The sequence below is a fragment of the Triticum urartu genome, chromosome 7, assembly GCF_003073215.2.
Source record: "Triticum urartu cultivar G1812 chromosome 7, Tu2.1, whole genome shotgun sequence".
Classification (NCBI taxonomy): domain Eukaryota; kingdom Viridiplantae; phylum Streptophyta; class Magnoliopsida; order Poales; family Poaceae; genus Triticum; species Triticum urartu.
In genome coordinates, this window is record NC_053028.1 from 195,498,881 (window position 1) to 195,518,186 (window position 19,306).

Genomic DNA, 19,306 nt, shown 5'->3' on the forward strand with positions numbered 1-19,306 from the left:
TGCCTTGCGTCGTCTATAAATACGTCAATTCTAGCAGCGATATCATCTCATCCTAAGCTAGCTATTATAACCCGATCAATCTGGTCGTCAGCAATGGCGGTCAAGTCTCTAGTTCTTCTCGGTGTCGTAATAGCCTCGCTCCTGCTTCTCTCTCAGGATGTAGCACATGCTAGAGAGCTCCTTGATGCTAAAGGTTTGTCAAACATATTTCCCTCTCTCTCTCTCTCTCTCTCTCTCTCTCTCTCTAATATTTCATAACAAAGTAGACAGAAATTAAGTCATTTCCATGGACATAGTACAGTACCTCAAGCAATGTTCACTAAGCGATTGTATGTATGCGGAGTCCAAGGAGAAGAATGTAAAACCTGCAGGAGGGCCGGGCCTGAAGGACGAGAAATGGGGAGGTGGAAGCAAGCATTATGGAGGGTATGGGAATGGTGGGGGGTATGGTAACGGTGGAGGGTATGAAAACAATGGGGGAGGCTATGGAAATGGGGGGGTACAGAAACAATGGTGGTGGGTATGGTGGAGGATACGGAAATTCTAGGCATGGTGGCGGTTATGGCGGTGGAGGTTATGGACCCAGATATGGAGGCGGTTATGGTCATCCAGGCAACGGTGGGGGATTTGGCGGCGGCTTTGGTGGAGGATATGGTGGTGGCGGTGGATACGGTGGAAGTGGATGATACGGTGGTGGTGGCGGGTATGGTGGAGGAGGAGGTTATGGTGGAGGATCCGGTGGTGCCGGCTGTCCTTGAGACGGCTATGGTGAAGGAGGTCATAATGAATGAGTAGATATGTATATATGTTTTAACTAAACATCTATGTTGATCTGTGATGTGCTTGAATAAAAGATGTGTCCTTATGCTCACATATAGGTGTAATGTTGAGAAATCGAGCAAGTAAGCTAGGCTTGTGTTGTCTCCTATGTATGAAAGAGAATATACCTTTCGAATTGATAGTGTTTGGCTTTCTAGATGGGCTTTGGTTACTAATGATAAGATGATTAATAGACTAATATGTGCACCAAGTGTAGTCTTGGTTTAGTCCTAGAACTAGTTTTAGAACATGCATTGATGACATCAGATTTGGATTTGAATCCGTGTGGACATCTGAATGTCCACGTGTGTTTACATGATGTGGTCTCAGAGTCAATATTCCTTGTCTGGCCATATTTTAGGCACAAACTATTTTACATAGACTCTATATACACTACTGAAAAAATTGGTGTTTGCCAACTGTCTCGGTCTCTCCGCGGAGTTCCATATCACGGGTTCTCGGTAAACCAAACCTTTCGCGAGCACCACACTTGGCAAACGTGGGCACTCGATAGAGGCTTCAGTTTACTGATAGCTGTCGGAAAAATACTCAGCGATGCCAAAACACTCAACCAATACACACCTTGCCGAGAGCTAGTGACATGGCACTCAACAACCAGGAGCCACGTGGCACAACGTCTGTGGTTGACGGCATTTTTTCTTCTTCATGTACCATTATTTTGATCCAATTTTTTTCCGGAAAGACACATTGAAATGGAAGCTCTCGAACCTATTCATTTCGGCACTCCATAGATGGAGTGTTTCGGGACATGTTTGTAGAATTCCCTATGCAAGCGACTCAGCAAATATTTTCAAAATTCATTTTTTACATACAGCAAACGTTTGACGAGTTCTCTCACAAGGAACATGGTATAGTTTAAAGGTGTTCCCAGGTTCTGACACGTGACCCGCTTTGTTGAATGTCGGGGCGCTCGGCAAACAACTATACTAATTTTTAGCAGTGAAAAATCTTTGCCGGTAGTACCTTTACTAGGAGCTCGCCAAATTACCTGTTGGAGTTGACAAAGACAGTCAGGCGCCACTACTACCAAGTATGGTACTCGGTATAGGAGATCTTTGCCGAGTTCACCCCTCGGTAAAACGTATTTTTTTAATAAAATATTTTTTGTAAAGCCATTCAAAACTTAGCTAGGACCACATATACATCACATATAATGCACACAAGCTAGCAACTTGTCGATTACCATGACAATTACAACTAGTCCATATACCAACAAGTCACATAACAATATCAAAAGCATATAAAGTTCACAAGCATAGTACAAGTCACACATAAGATAAGAAACATTGGAAGTTTGAAAGTAGTTCATCAACATGACCTCTCGAAAACATCAACTCCGTGGACGCGGGCTTTGTGATTGTGGTGGAGGAGGAGGGGTATGCTTCATAGCCTTGACACTTCCATGAAGCGCCTACAGTTATCTTTGTTAGCCTTGTATTATAGTGGATGATCGGTTAATATTGGTGGCTATCATGGGAAATTAGTAACCTTGAACTCTACCTGGAGCATCTCTCTTGCGGCCACTTCTTCCCGTGGTCGTGCCACCTATGCGACCTTGTTGGCCTCCTCCTTTTTCATCCTTTCTCCTTCCAGCTTTGTGGCCCAAATATAGGTTGCAATTCAGGAATGTAGACATGGGTATGAAAGGTGCAAATCTGGAGTCGTGCAATCTCACGCGAATGAGTCATCATTGACTCCTCATGGAGGAACTTGAGCTTGTGCTCGGTGAGTGGATCTGAAATAGTTTGGGATGTGAGGAGGTGGCGTCCGCACCTTTGAAAACGAGGTGGCAACCACTCTTCTTCACACCTCCTACCCTCATGACCAACTATGAATCGGCTGGCTACTGCAGAGGATAAACCAGGGACCCATGTTTCTCCCGGTACACAACTGTGTATGCATCCATCTTCTCCTTGGTTGAGTCATTGTAATACCCTGGGCCCCCTTTCCCCAATGGCCATGTGCCCACGCCTGCATGATGCTAATGTGGCACCCATGGTGTTGTCTCACTTGCAAGAGAAATGATCATGATTAATAAACATATATGCACCTAGAGACAAAATTGACCTTGGAGTTGCAGATACCATCTTTTGGTGGTGAACTGTTAGAGTGAGGCCGCCCATACGTCCATTTTGCATCATGCTTTTATATCGATATTTATTGCATTATGGGCTATTATTACACATTATGTCACAATACTTATGCCTATTCTCTCTTATTTTATAAGGTTTACATAAAGAGGGAGAATGCCGGCAGCTGGGATTCTGGGCTGTAAAAGGAGCAAATATTAGAGACCTATTCTGCACAGCTCCAAAAGTCCTGAAACTTCACGAAAGTCATTTTCAGAATATATAAAAAATACTAAGCGCAAGAAGTTCCGGAGGGGGGGGGGGCACACCCTGCCCACGAGGGTGGGGGGCGCGCCCGCTGCCTCGCGGGCCCCCTGGTGGCCCTCCGATGCCCATCTTCTGCTATATGGAGTCTTTCGATGAGAAAAAAAATCAGAAGCCAGCTTTCGGGACGAGACTCCGCCGCCGCGAGGCGGAACCTTGGCGGAACCAATCTAGGGCTCCGGCGGAGCTATTCTGCCGGGGAAACTTCCCTCCGAGAGGGGGAAATCATCGCCATTGTCATCACCAACGATCCTCTCATCGAGAGGGGGTCAATCTCCATCAACATCTTCACCAGCACCATCTCTTCTCAAACCCTAGTTCATCTCTTGTATCCAATTCTTGTCTCTAAGTCCGGGATTGGTACCTGTGGGTTGCTAGTAGTGTTAATTACTCCTTATAGTTGATGCTAGTTGGTTTATTTGGTGGAAGATCATATGTTCAGATCCTATATGCATATTAATACTCCTCTGATTATGAACATGAATATGATTTGTGAGTAGTTACGTTCGTTCCCGAGGGCATGGGAGGAGTCTTGCTATTAGTAGTCATGTGAATTTGGTATTCGTTTGATATTTTGATGAGATGTATGTTGTCTCTCCTCTAGTGGTGTTATGTGAATGTCGACTACATGACACTTCACCATTATTTGGGCCTAGAGGAAGGCATCGGAAAGTAATAAGTAGACGATGGGTTGCTAGAGTGACAGAAGCTTAAACCCTAGTTTATGCGTTGCTTCGTAAGGGGCTGATTTGGATTCATATGTTTCATGCTATGGTTAGGTTTACCTTAATACTTTTGTTGTAGTTGCGGGTGCTTTCAATAGAGGTTAATCATAAGTGGGATTCTTGTCCAAGTAAGGACAATACCCAAGCACCGGTCCACCCACATATCAGATTATGAAAGTACCGAACGCGAATCATATGATCGTGATGAAAACTAGCTTGATGATATTCCCATGTGTCCTCGGGAGCGCTTTTCTCTATATAAGAATTTGTCTAGGCTTGTCCTTTGCTACAAAAAGGACTGGGCCACCTTGCTGCACTTTATTTACTTTTATTACTTGTTGCTCGTTACAAATTATCTTATCACAAAACTATCTGTTACCTATAATTTCGGTGCTTGCAGAGATTACCTTGCTGAAAACCTCTTATCATTTCCTTCTGCTCCTTGTTGGGTTCGACACTCTTACTTATCGAAAGGACTACGATAGATCCCCTATACTTGTGGGTCATCAAGACTCTTTTCTGGCGCCGTTGCCGGGGAGTGAAGCGCCTTTGGTAGGTGGAATTTGGTAAGAAAAAATTTATATAGTGTGCTGAAATTTACTATCACTTGTTACTATGGAAAGTAATCCTCTGAGGGGCTTGTTCGGGGTATCTTCACCCCGACCAGTAGAGCAAAGAGTTGCTCCTCAACCTACCGAACCTATTGAAAATGAAATTCCTTATGAGTATCCTTCGGGTATGATAGAAAAACTGCTAGCTAATCCTTTTGCAGGAGACGAAACAATGCATCCTGATGAGCACCTAATATACGTGGATGAAGTTTGTGGATTATTTAAGCTTGTAGGTGTGCCCGAGGATGTTATTAAGAAGAGGTCTTCCCTTTATCTTTGAATGGAGATGCATTGACATGGTATAGGCTATGTGATGATATGTGATCATGGAACTACAAACGATTGAAATTGGAATTTCATCAGAAGTTTTATCCTATGCATCTTGTTCATCATGATCGCAATTATATATATAATTTTTGGCCTCGCGAAGGAGAAAGCATCGCTCAAGCTTGGGGGAGGCTTAAATCAATGTTATATTCATGCCCTAATCATGAGCTCTCAAGAGAAATAATTATTCAGAATTTATATGCTCGGCTTTCTGATAGCAATCGCACCATGCTCGATACTTCTTGTGCTGGCTCTTTTATGATGAAGACTATTGAATTCAAATGGGATTTATTGGAAAGAATTAAACGCAACTCTGAAGATTGGGACCTCGACGAAGGTAAGGAGTCAGGTATGACACCTAAGTTTGATTGTGTTAAATTTTTTATGGATACCGATGTTTTCCATAAATTTAGCACTAAATATGGACTTGACTCGGAAATAGTAGCTTCTTTCTGTGAATCTTTTGCTACTCATGTTGATCTCCCTAGGGAGAAGTGATTTAAATATCATCCTCCCATAGAAGTAAAAGTAGTTGCACCTATTAAAGTTGAAGAAAAGACTGTCACTTATAAAGATCCTATTGTTCCTACTGCTTATGTTGAGAAACCACCTTTTCCTGTTAGGATAAAAGATCATGCTAAAGCTTCAATTGTGGTTCGTAAAAGCAATATTAGAACCTATACACCTCCTGAGCAAATTAAAGTTGAACCTAATATTGCTATTGTTAAAGATCTCTTGTCTTATAATATTGATGGGCATGTTATTCATTTCCGTGATGAAACTGCTAGAATTGCTAAACCTTGTGCTAAAGATAAACATTGACCTGTGGTAGGCATTCATGTTATTTCTGATAAATAGGAGATCATTGTTATCATGGCTTATGTGATATGGGTGCCAGTGCTAGTGATATACCTCATGACTTATACAAAGAAATTATGCATGATATTGCACCTGCTGAGATAGAAGATATTGATGTCACCATTAAACTTGCCAATAGAGATACTATTTCACCAATTGGAATTGTTAGAGATGTTGAAGTCTTGTGTGGGAAAACTAAATATCTTGCTGATTTTATTGTTCTTGGTTCCCCACAAGATAGCTTTTGTCCCATTATATTTGGTAGACCCTTCTTGAACACATTTAATGCTAAGATAGATTGCGAAAAGGATGTTGTTACTATTGATTTAGGTGATATGTCTCATGAATTTAATTTCTCTAAATTTCGTAGACAACACCGTGAAGAGGAATTGCCTAGTAAAGATGAAATTATTGGTCTTGCTTCTATTGCCGTGCCTCCTAGTGATCCTTTAGAACAATATTTGTTAGACCATGAAAATGATATGTTTATGAATGAAAGAAGGGAAATAGATGAAGTGTTCTTTAAACAGGAACCCATCCTGAAACACAATTTGCCTGTCGAAATCCTACGGGATCCTCCTCCACCCAAGGGTGATCCCATGTTTGAGCTCAAACCGTTACCTGATACTCTTAAATATGCTTATCTTGATGACAAAAAAGATATATCCTGTTATTATTAGTGCTAACCTTTCAGAGCATGAAGAAGAGAGATTATTGAAAACTCTGAAGAAGTACCGTGCTGCTATTGGATATACTCTCGATGATCTTAAGGGCATTAGTCCCACACTATGTCAACACAAAATAAATTTGGAGAAAGATGCCAAACCAGTTCGTGATCACCAACGACGGCTGAATCCTAAGATGAAAGAAGTGGTAAGAAAGGAAATACTAAAGCTCCTTGAGGCAGGTATAATTTATCCCGTTGCTGATAGTCAGTGGGTAAGTCATGTCCATTATGTCCCTAAAAAGGGAGGTATTACTGTTGTTTCTAATGATAAAGATGAATTAATTCCGCAAAGAATTATTACAGGTTATAGGATGGTAATTGATTTCCGCAAATTAAATAAGGCTACTAAAAAGATCATTATTCCTTACCTTTTATTGATCAAATGCTAGAAAGATTATCCAAATATACACATTTTTGCTTTCTAGATGGTTATTCTGGTTTCTCTCAAATACCTGTGTCAGCTGATGATCAATCTAAGACCACTTTTACTTGCCCGTTCGGTACTTTTACTTATAGACGTATGCCTTTTGGTTTATGTAATGCACCTGCTACCTTTCAAATATGCGCGATGGCTATATTCTTTGACTTTTGTGAAAATATTTGTGAGGTTTTCATGGACGATTTCTCCATCTATGGATCCTCTTTTGATGATTTCTTAAGCAACCTTGATCGAGTTTTGCAGAGATGTGAGGAAACTAACCTTGTCTTGAATTGGGAGAAGTGCCACTCCATGGTTAATGAAGGTATTGTCTTGGGGCATAAAATTTCTGAAAGAGGTATTGAAGTTGATAAAGCTAAGGTTGATGCTATTGAAAAGATGCCATGTCCCAAGGACATCAAAGGTATAAGAAGTTTCCTTGGTCACGCCGATTTTTATAGGAGGTTCATTAAGGACTTCTCAAAAATTTCTCGGCCTCTGACTAATTTATTACAAAAAGATATACCATTTGTTTTTGATGATGATTGCGTAGAAGCATTTGAAATACTTAAGAAAGTTTTAATCTCTGCACCTATTGTTCAGCCACCTGATTGGAATTTACCCTTTGAAATTATGTGTGATGCTAGTGATTATGCTGTAGGTGCTGTTCTAGGGCAAAGAGTTGATAAGAAATTAAATGTTATTCAATATGCTAGTAAAACTCTAGACAATGCTCAGAGAAATTATGCTACTACTGAAAAAGAATTTTTGGCAGTTGTATTCGCTTGTGATAAGTTCAGACCTTATATTGTTGATTCTAAAGTAACTATTCACACGGATCATGCTGCGATTAAATATCTTATGGAAAAGAAAGATGCTAAACCTAGACTTATTAGATGGGTTCTCTTGCTACAAGAATTTGATTTGCATATTATTGATAGAAAGGGAGCTGAGAACCCCGTTGCAGACAACTTGTCTAGTCTAGAGAATGTTCTTGATGACCCACTACCTATTGATGATATCTTTCCTGATGAATAATTAAATGTCATAAATGCTTCTCGTACTGCTCCATGGTATGCTGATTATGCTAATTATATTGTTGCTAAATTTATACCACCTAGTTTCACATACCAGCAAAAGAAAAAGTTTATCTATGATTTGAGACATTACTTTTGGGATGACCCACATCTTTATAAAGGAGTAGATGGTGTTATTAGACGTTGTGTACCTGAGAATGAACAGGAATAGATCCTACGCAAGTGTCACTCCGAGGCTTATGGAGGACACCATGCTGGAGATAGAACTGCACACAAGGTATTGCAATCGGTTTTTATTGGCCTACTCTCTTCAAGGATGCCCGTAAGTTTATTGTATCTTGTGATGAATGTCAAAGAATTGGTAATATTAGTAGACGTCAAGAAATGCCTATGAATTATTCACTTGTTATTGAACCATTTGATGTTTGGGGCTTTGATTATATGGGACCTTTTCCTGCCTCTAATGGATATACACATATTTTAGTTGCTGTTGATTACGTTACTAAGTGGGTAGAAGCTATTCCAACTAGTAGTGCTGATCATAACACCTCTATTAAGATGCTTAAAGAAGTTATTTTCCGAGGTTTGGAGTCCCAAGATATTTAATGACTGATGGTGGTTCACATTTTATTCATGGTGCTTTTCCGTAAAATGCTTGCTAAGTATGATGTTAATCATAGAATTGCATCACCTTATCACCCATAGTCTAGTGGTCAAGTAGAATTGAGCAACAGAAAGCTTAAATTAATTTTGCAAAAGACTATTAATAGATCTAGAAATAATTGGTCCAAGAAACTTGATGATGCTTTATGGGCCTATAGAAATGCATATAAAAATCCTATGGGTATGTCTCCGTATAAAATGGTTTATGGTAAAGCATGTCATTTACCTCTTGAGCTAGAACATAAGGCATATTGGGCCATTAAAGAGCTCAATTATGATTTCAAACTTGCCAGTGAGAAGAGGTTATTTGACATTAGCTCAGCTGATGAATGGAGAACCCAATCCTATGAGAATGCCAAATTGTTTAAAGAAAAAAGTTAAAAGATGGCATGACAAAAGGATACAAAAGCGTGATTTTAATGTAGGTGATTATGTATTGTTATACAACTCTCATTTAAGATTTTTTGCAGGAAAACTTCTCTCTAAATGGGAAGGTCCTTACGTTATCGAGGAGGTCTATCGTTCCGGTGCCATAAAAATCAACAACTTCGAAGGCACAAATCCGAAGGTGGTGAACGGTCAAAGAATTAAACATTATATCTTAGGTAATCCTATAAATGTTGAAACCAATGTTATTGCAACCGTAACCCCAGAGGAATACATAAGGGACACTTTCTGGAGCATTTCAGACTCCGAAAAGGAATAGGTATGTGGTACGGTAAGTAAACCGACTCCAAAACAGTTCTAATGGCAATTTTCTTCCGTTTTGGAATATTTAGAAAAATAGAAAAATAAGAAGCAGTCCGGGAAGGACACGAGGGCTCCACGAGGGTGGAGGGTACACCCTACCCCCTGGGCGCGCCCCCTACCTCGTGGGCACCTCGTGTGCTCTCCGGACTCCGTTTTCTTACACGTTACATATTTTGGTCGGTAAAAATTCATTATATAATCTCTCGGAGGTTTTGACTCCCGTATCATGCAAATATCTCTCGTCTTTGTTTCGAGCTGTTTTTCTGACAGATCTAGGTCGTCATGTCGTCTTCAAGTGCCCCCAAGGACAAGTTTTTCGATAAGTTCATCAACCCCTACCTCGCGGAATTGCTGCAACACCCTCAAACCATTGAGATGCGTGAGGGGTTGTTGCACATCCGCGATGTTGAGGGACCAAGGAAGACCGGAAGCACGGAGGCAAGGCTTGAGGCATTGGAGCAAGAAGTTTTCAAGTGCCAGGAGATGGTGGAGCGTGGACTTGATTCCAATCACATTATGATCACGGAGTTCACCAATAACCACAAGCTGGATGTCAAGGACATTGGGGAGGCCATCTTCAAGCTTCATGAGAAACTCGAGCACCTCCAAGCCCAGATCTATGACATGCAAAATCAAAACTGTGAGTATGAATATAGATTCAAGAGGATGAGTTTGGCTGTAGATTTGAGGTTTCAGGAGACTCGATCATCCTTCTATTATGGTGAGCCTATGCCTTGGAAGAAGGATGACAAGCCTACGCCATCAACAAAACCAACATCTTCTTCACCAACAAAGGATACATAACCACATGGGTATGGGCACTCCCCTTGGCAACTGCCAAGCTTGGGGGAGTGCCCCGGTATCGTATCACCATCACTTTTACCTTTACCGCTTTTCTTAGTTCGATCCTTTTGATAATGTTTTGATCTAGTAGAATAAAAGTTCTTAGTATGATCTAGTTGTGAGTTTTGCTTTATGATCCTTCTACGTAATCGAGTCCGTGAGCTATATATAATAAAGATTAGTGTTGAGTCAAGGGCTTGATTGTTTTGCCATGATCTTGAATGAATAAAATAAAAGAGAAAGAATAAAAAGAAATAAAAGAGAGCATATGGATCTTATGGAGAGTAATGAGCTCACATAGAAAGAGTATGATGAATAAAAGTTGTTGAGAGATTGACAAACATAGTTTTGGTCATCGTTGCAATTAATAAGAAGTAATAAAGAAAGATAGGTCTTCACATATAAATATACTATCTTGGACATCTTTTATGATTGTGAGCACTCATTAAAATATGACATGCTAAAGAGTTTACGTTGGACAAGGAAGACAACATAATGGGTTATGTTTTCTTACATCTGAGATAAATTATATTGTCATGGATCATCCAACATAATTGAGCTTGCCTTTCCCCCCTCATGCTAGCCAAATTCATTGCACCAAGTAGAGATACTACTTGTGCTTCCAAACACCCTTAAACCAGTTTTGCCATGAGAGTCCACCATACCTACTTATGGATTGAGTAAGATCCCTCAAGTAAGTTGTCATCGGTGCAAGCAATAAAAATTTCTCTTTAAATATGTATGACTTATTAGTGTGGGAGAAAATAAGCTTTATACGATCATGTGATATGGAAGAAATAAAAGCGACAGAATGCATAATAAAGGTCCATATCACAAGTGGCAATATAAAGTGACGTTCTTTCGCATTAAGACTTTGTGCATCCAACCATAAAAGCGCATGACAACCTCTGCTTCCCTCTGCAAAGGGCCTATCTTTTACTTTTATCTCCTACCTTTTATAAGAGTCATGGTGATCTTCACCCTTCCTTTTTAAATTTTATCTTTTGGCAAGCACAACATGTTGGAAAGATCCTGGTATATATGGCTAATTGGATGTGAGATTTCATGAACTATTATTGTTGACATTACCCTTGAGGTAAAATGTTGGGAGGCAAAACTATAAGCCCCTATCTTTCTCTGTGTCCAATTAAAACTCCATACCCATAAGTATTGCGTGAGTGTTAGCAATTGTGAAAGACTATATGATAGTTGAGTATGTGGACTTGCTGAAAAGCTCTTATATTGACTCTTTCCTATATTATGATAAATTGCAATTGCTCCAATGGCTGAGATTATAGTTTGTTAGTTTTCAATGAAGTTTATGATTCATACTTGAAATTGTGATTTAATTGTTACTCTAGCATAAGAGATCATATGACAAGAATTATATAAGTTGTTGTTCTAAGAATGATCATGATGCCCTCATGTCCGTATTTTATTTTTATCGACACCTCTATCTCTAAACATGTGGACATATTTTTCGATTTCGGCTTTCGCTTGAGGACAAGCGAGGTCTAAGCTTGGGGGAGTTGATACGTCCATTTTGCATCATGCTTTTATATCGATATTTATTGCATTATGGGCTGTTATTACACATTATGTCACAATACTTATGCCTATTCTCTCTTATTTTATAAGGTTTACATAAAGAGGGAGAATGCCGGCAGCTGGGATTCTGGGCTGTAAAAGGAGCAAATATTAGAGACCTATTCTGCACAGCTCCAAAAGTCCTGAAACTTCACGGAAGTCATTTTTAGAATATATAAAAAATACCGAGCGCAAGAAGTTCCGGAGGGGGGGGGGCACACCCTGCCCACGAGGGTGGGGGGTGCGCCCCCTGCCTCGTGGGCCCCCTGGTGGCCCTCCGATGCCCATCTTCTACTATATGGAGTCTTTCGATGAGAAAAAAAAAATCAGAAGCCAGCTTTCGGGACGAGACTCCGCCGCCACGAGGAGGAACCTTGGCGGAACCAATCTAGGGCTCCGGCGGAGCTGTTCTGCCGGGGAAACCTCCCTCCGGGAGGGGGAAATCATCGCCATCGTCATCACCAACGATCCTCTCATCGGGAGGGGGTCAATCTCCATCAACATCTTCACCATCACCATCTCTTCTCAAACCCTAGTTCATCTCTTGTATCCAATTCTTGTCTCTAAGTCCGGGATTGGTACCTGTGGGTTGCTAGTAGTGTTAATTACTCCTTGTAGTTGATGCTAGTTGGTTTATTTGGTGGAAGATCATATGTTCAGATCCTATATGCATATTAATACTCCTCTGATTATGAACATGAATATGCTTTGTGAGTAGTTACGTTTTTTCCTGAGGACACGGGAGGAGTCTTGCTATTAGTAGTCATGTGAATTTGGTATTCATTCGATATTTTGATGAGATGTATCTTGTCTCTCCTCTAGTGGTGTTATGTGAACGTCGACTACATGACACTTCACCATTATTTGGGCCTAGAGGAAGGCATTGGGAAGTAATAAGTAGATGATGGGTTGCTAGAGTGACAGAAGCTTAAACCCTAGTTTATGCATTTCTTCGTAAGGGGCTGATTTGGATCCATATGTTTCATGCTATGGTTAGGTTTACCTTAATACTTTTGTTGTAGTTGCGGATGCTTGCAATAGAGGTTAATCATAAGTGGGATGCTTGTCCAAGTAAGGACAGTACCCAAGCACCGGTCCACCCACATATCAGATTATCAAAGTACCGAACGTGAATCATATGATCGTGATGAAAACTAACTTGATCATATTCCCATGTGTCCTCAGGAGCGCTTCTCTCTATATAAGAATTTGTACAGGCTTTTCCTTTGCTACAAAAAGGATTGGGCCACCTTGCTGCACTTTATTTACTTGTATTACTTGTTTCTCGTTACAAATTATCTTATCACAAAACTATCTGTTACCTATAATTTCAGTGCTTGCAGAGAATATCTTGCTGAAAACCGCTTATCATTTCCTTCTGCTCCTCGTTGGGTTCGACACTCTTACTTATCGAAAGGACTACGATAGATCCCCTATACTTGTGGGTCATCACTCTACCTGGATCATCTCTCTTGCGGCCACTTCTTCCCGTGGTCGTGCCACCTATGCGGCCTTGTTGGCCTCCTCCTTTTTCATCCTTTCTCCTTCCAGCTTTGTGGCCCAAATATAGGTTGCAATTCAGGAATATAGACATGGGTATGAAAGGTGCAAATCTGGAGTCGTGCAATCTCACGCGAATGAGTCATCATTGACTCCTCATGGAGGAACTTGAGCTTGGGCTCGGTGAGTGGATCTGAAATAGTTTGGGATGTGAGGAGGTGGCGGCCGCACCTTTGAAAACAAGGTGGCAACCACTCTTCTTCACACCTCCTACCCTCATGACCAACTATTAATCGGCTGGCTACTGCAGAGGATAAACCAAGGACCCATGTTTCTCCCGGTACACAACTGTGTATGCATCCATCTTCTCCTTGGTTGAGTCACTGTAATACCCTGGGCCCCCTTTCCCCTATGGCCATGTGCCCACGCCTGCATGATGCTAATGTGGCACCCATGGTGTTGTCTCACTTGCAAGAGAAAGGATCATGATTAATAAACATATATGCACCTAGAGACAAAATTGACCTTGGAGTTACAGATACCATCTTTTGGTGGTGAACTGTCAGAGTGAGGCCGCCCAGGACGTGTGACGGGCCCTTCATCCACGGTTGCTCCTCCCTTTTTCTAATGTGCTGCACCTGCCACGTAGGGTCGCACCACATATCCATGAATGTCGCCCAACAATCAGCTGGGATCCATGGCTCCATCACCGCTACTTAGACAAAATACATCATATGACTAATAGAAGAAACAAGCAGCTACTAATGTAAGTAGTACCAAGCAATGATGTTACTTACCGATAAGTACTCATCTTCCTCCCCTCGTCTTCCGGGGGGCGACATCTCATCTCGGTCGTGTATCACACAATGTGCTTCACGTCAGAGAGACGGTTCTTGGAAGCTCTCTCTGCCATCAGGCGTGCCTCAACCAGGTGCCCATCTTGGCAGGTAAAGTGTTCCAACAACATTGCAAATAGTAGTTAAATATTTACCAAGCATCGAATATGGACCAATGCAGGGTGGAATATACCTACCCGCATACCTCGGTAGATCCGATGGGACTTGTTGTCACACTCGTCATCCCAGGCAGCGTTGTACTTCTCCCAAGTGAATCATGGGGGTGATTACACCTTGTCATTCAGCTTGTCCATGTCAGGGAAGTTCTCCTTCAGAAGAGCACCAATGATGTGGTTCACTTGCTGGTGGTGTGAAGCCGCTTGAACGAGTTCCCACTAACTACACAATGAAAATGAATGTCATATGTCAGTGTTCAAATATTATATGCCAATAACTTGTAAGGACATCATTTACTTGTCTCAGCAGGGTCAAACAACAGGCCGGTGCTCAAGAGGCATGAGCTTTGGTACCTCCGACTAACCACATCCAGATCGCTTCTTCATACCTATAGAGCTAGAGGCAGACGCCTCCTCGTCCTCACACACCATCTCATGCACCTCCTCCTCCTCCTCCTCGTCAAGAGTGTAGATATCATGGTCCTCCATGGCAGCGGGTATAGAACCACTTGAGGAAGAGTAGCCATGGTCGCCACTGCCAGAAAGCCTCATTGATTTCACGAGTCACTTGATGCTTGAAGAAGCACCTTTTATAAGAAAGACATAACCAAAAGAACACATATTAATATCATCATCACAATAACATGGAAAAATTCAAGAAAATTTTCCCATCCCTGATGTCTTTGAAATAAACAATTTAAATAAAAAGAAACATGGAAAACGAGTTGTCATGGCACATATCATATGCACAAGAACTGATAAATACTTCGGTGCAAGTAGAGCTAGCATGGTACATTAGTACCACATTAACATCATACAAATCTTAATTAAATGGTACATTCACTAATGCACTGCATTACCTACTACGTCAACACTACATCTATATCAAACTATCTGGCTATATTACTCTGGTAATGGAGCTCTACTCTAGATCGAAGTCTGAGAAGCTGGGCAACGAGTAGTCAGAGTCGGAGGGGACAGGTAGAGCCCCCCTCCCCCTACTAGTGGGGCTCACCTTGTGATCATTGGCGGTTGACCGAATCCATGGCAACGGGTCATTGCTCTCCTTCATCTCGTCGACGAACTTGTCAAGCTCGGTGAAATACTTATGTTTCTCGACACAACGGTGGGCCTTCTCCTAGTGATTGGCCTTGACCTCCCGTTCTTCCTTGATGGACTAGAGGAGAGTGTCGTTCTCATGGAGAGCTGTGGGTCCACCTGAAAAAGTGATGCCAAGTAGTCCTCACTCGAACGCTTGGCGGCGAGCTGCGCATGGGCCATATAGTCCTCCTCGTCCTCATCCAATGAGTCAACCGTAAAGGGAGCATAGTCGTTTATTTTTAGAAATTATTTAGATCAGTTTCATTGAACTAATGAAAAGGTCACAATATGTAGTTATGAAGAAGATGAATTAATTAGCTAATTAAATTAGTTCATTAGAGTACCAAAAGCAAAAAGTATAAGCATTTTCACGGTAAAGCTATGGGTGCCACTTTAGTGTGTACGTGTAAGCAGATAATTTTATACCTCTATATAAGGACATCTCCAACACGGACTTTTAAAACAGACACACTATCTATTTTTGGAAGGGTCCGTGGATAGTGATACGGGAGCCGGCTATTCAACCCTATCAAACGTCTAGACACATTTCAAAGGAAATTGGAACAAACCAGGAAAATTTCATGCAAATTGGACAATTTTCATTTAAACAAAACCGATTCATTAAATTTTTGACATATTTCAACTAACCAAAAGCGCACGACACTTTTTTAACCTTGTGTAAATGTTCGCGGCCATGGCGGTGGCCGTGTCCCATTTCCTATCTTCCCCATATTCGGCAAGCTCACCGGCCATGAGCCCTAGGAAGTGAAGCTGCGAGAAGGGAATAATAAGACGTGGGGGCACAACCCACATGAGACACCAAGCGTTCCCATGTCCCATGTACTTCTCTTCCTCAATGTAGTTCGTCGTGTCTTTGACGCCGGCTATAGACGGACCGACCTCATGATCGTTGCGGCGAAAAGCAAACCGCGTGGGCGGTGCATCCGATAGGAAGCTTGCGACATCCGTTGTCGTCTACGGCTCCTCTTTGTTTGCCTCCACACCGATCTTCATGAATAGAGTGTCCCTCTTCACCCATAAGATACGCAGCTGCTATCGCTTGTGGCGAATGTCGCAGGCGCTGTGCATGGACTGGTACAACGCCCACTGCTCATCAAGGAAGCCCATATCCTTCGTGACCATGGCCACGACGACATCGTCGTTTTCCTGCTCGCCGGCGATTTGTCCCTCCACGAGCAAGTGCTCGTTGAGGAGACGGAGGTTGTAGTGTTGGTCCTCCAGCTGCTTTTCCACCATGACGGTGTTGAAGTGCGTCTACGCGGGCGGGGGCGCCGGCTCATCGTCGGATGCCTACTCCGTCGTCTCGCCGCTGACCTCCGGTGCGCTTGCCCGCAAGCCAACCTCAGTCCGCCACACATGATGGGCCTGCCAGTCGGTCGCAATGCCGGCCAACTCCTGCTTTTGCTTCGTCTAGAGACTCTCCCACATCGCTCTAGAGCTCACGATCATGGCGGATGTGGATGTGTTGTGGAGTGGGTCGTGCCGGTCAAGGAGGCGGCATTTGGGTATCGGCCAGGCCAAGCGGCGGGTTGTATCAATGCGGGCGCCAGAGTGGGTTTCTCGGTCGCCCCTCTTGTTTAATGCCGGCAGGCGGACGGACTGGAGCCGGTTTGAATGCTCCGTCGAGAGTCTCTCCTACATTGTTCCAGTCATGTCCGGTCACACATCTCTGGAACATGCATGGAGACCGAGTGTCCCTCTTGCCCAGCATGCCGCTTCAATGTTGACTCCAATGAGAGGTCGCTTCCGTTCTGAGCCAGCATTAATGTAAAGAAAACGCTCTAGAGCTGTGCTGACCGGCATGAATGTGCAGCAACTACTTCGTGCGGGAGAGGCAGCGGGCGCGGGCTCGGTTTTTGGGTGGGTCTGGGTGTCAGACATGTACGTGACAGAGGTCTGGATGTCGGCAAAGATCCCCTGGTTCGCGTCCAGTTTTTAGAATTTTGGATATCCCGACTGATCATGTTGGATGACACACTGCGTCCGAACAGCTACGTCCAGACTTAGGCCAGTGTTTTAAGGGTCCGTGTTGAAAATGTCTTTATACTGTACGTTAGCAAGTGAATCAATAGCCAGGATATAGTCGATCAATGAATCTGATAATATTTAATACACGGATGCACAAAAGTGGCCAATCTCTACTTCGTTAGCAAGTGGTTCTACACTCTCGATCACACGTAAATCCACGGATAAATGTCAGTGCCCCGCTCTGCGGGTGGGGGTAGCTAATCAAATGTGACAACGAGATATAGCAAAGCTCGGTCCCGGTTTGATCATATCCTAGCTAACAGCCAACCATAGCGGTGCATGGAGTTATCGAAGGTTGAAACTTCTAAAATTGGAGATAGGCATAGGCGTGCATGCATACATGTCTTGCCTCTTCTATAAGTACGGCAATTCTAGCAGCGATATCATCTCACCCCAAGCTAGCTATTATAACTCGATCAAACTGATCATCGCCAATGGCGATCAAGTCTCTAGTTCTTCTTGGTGTCGTACTAGCCTCGCTCCTGCTTCTCTCCGAGGATGTAGCGGGTGCTAGAGAGCTTACAGATGCTAAAGGTTTGTAAAACATGCTCTCTCTTATAGTACGTATTTACTAACACAGTAGACTACACAACTCATACTTCATCCTATATATGCACGGCTACCTATCTACCTCGAGCAATGTTCACTACTTGCCTACCTCATGCAATGTTCACTAAGGAATTGTGTTCATGCAGAGTCCAAGGAGAAGAATGTGAAACCTGCAGGAGGGTCGGACCTGCCTAAGGAAGAGAAGTGGGGAGGTGGAAACAAGCATGATGGAGGATACAGAGACGGTGAAGGGTATGGAAACGGTGGAGGGTATGGCGCCGGTGGATACGGTAATGGTGGGGGATATGGAAACGGTGGCGGAGGTTATGGCTATGGAGGTTATGGAAACAATGGTGGTGGGTATGGTGGAGGATACGGCAATTCTGGGCACGGTGGCGGTTATGGGCGTGGTTACGGCGGTGGAGGCTATGGACCCGGATATGGTGGCGGGTATGGCAATGGCGATGGAAATGGTGGATTTGGCAGCGGCTTTGGTGGGGGATATGGTGGTGGCGGCGGATATGGTGGAGGTGGAGGATACGGTGGTGGTGGCGGATATGGTGGAGGTTACGGCGGAGGATCTGGTGGCGGTGGCTATCCCTGATATGGGTATGTGCAAGAGCCAAGATGTTACAATGGTTGGAACTATGAAAAGAACAACTAGATATGTGTTTGTGTTTTAACTAAGCATCTTTGTTGAAATGTGATGTGGTTAAATAAAAGTTGTTCCTTATGCTCCCATTAATAGGAGCAAGGTCTGTAAGGTTGAGAAGTCAGGCGAGCAAACCAACTTGTGTTATTTTTTATCTTATGTATCAAACAGAAGATATCTTTTAAATTGTAAGTGTCTTTGATTATTGTATTTTATTAGAACATGAGGAGATATATGTGCCTATGTATTATGATAGAAAGAATCTATGATCTAGATGAGTAGCCCCATGGCGCCAACAACGGTGGCAGCCCGAACGGTCAACAACAAGGGACTTATGGTACTACTCTTCTTAAAGTATTGTTTCCTACTGTCCGTCACTCACGACAATGATCAATTACTCTATCGACTACCGCCGAAGGGAGCAAAGAGGTGTGCTTGAAGACATGCCGGCTCCGCTCAAGTCAAATGCACCTTAGCAAGGAAATCACCGCCGAGTTGACGCCCTCGCGAAAGCTTTGGTGGGATGGATAGTTGCCAAGAGGTCCACCATTGAAGGATAGAATCATTCACCGTTAGGGCACGACGGCCAAGAGCCCGAGAACGATCCAGCGAAGTACACCATTTGATAAGTACAAACAGTGGAAATCATAGCCATCTTTGATCA

At 42.8% G+C, this 19,306-nt stretch overlaps 1 protein-coding gene and 1 pseudogene across 1 annotated transcript; both read left to right on the plus strand.

The window, feature by feature from the left end:
• Positions 1-44: 44 nt before the first annotated feature.
• Positions 45-974, plus strand: LOC125524641 (annotated as a pseudogene).
• Positions 975-17,711: 16,737 nt separating this feature from the next.
• On the plus strand, positions 17,712-18,865 carry LOC125524640 (putative glycine-rich cell wall structural protein 1). Its single transcript, XM_048689677.1, has 2 exons — positions 17,712-17,975; positions 18,137-18,865. Exons 1-2 carry the CDS (start codon positions 17,876-17,878, stop codon positions 18,592-18,594), a joined length of 558 nt encoding a protein of 185 aa, XP_048545634.1. The 5' UTR covers positions 17,712-17,875; the 3' UTR covers positions 18,595-18,865.
• Positions 18,866-19,306: the final 441 nt, after the last annotated feature.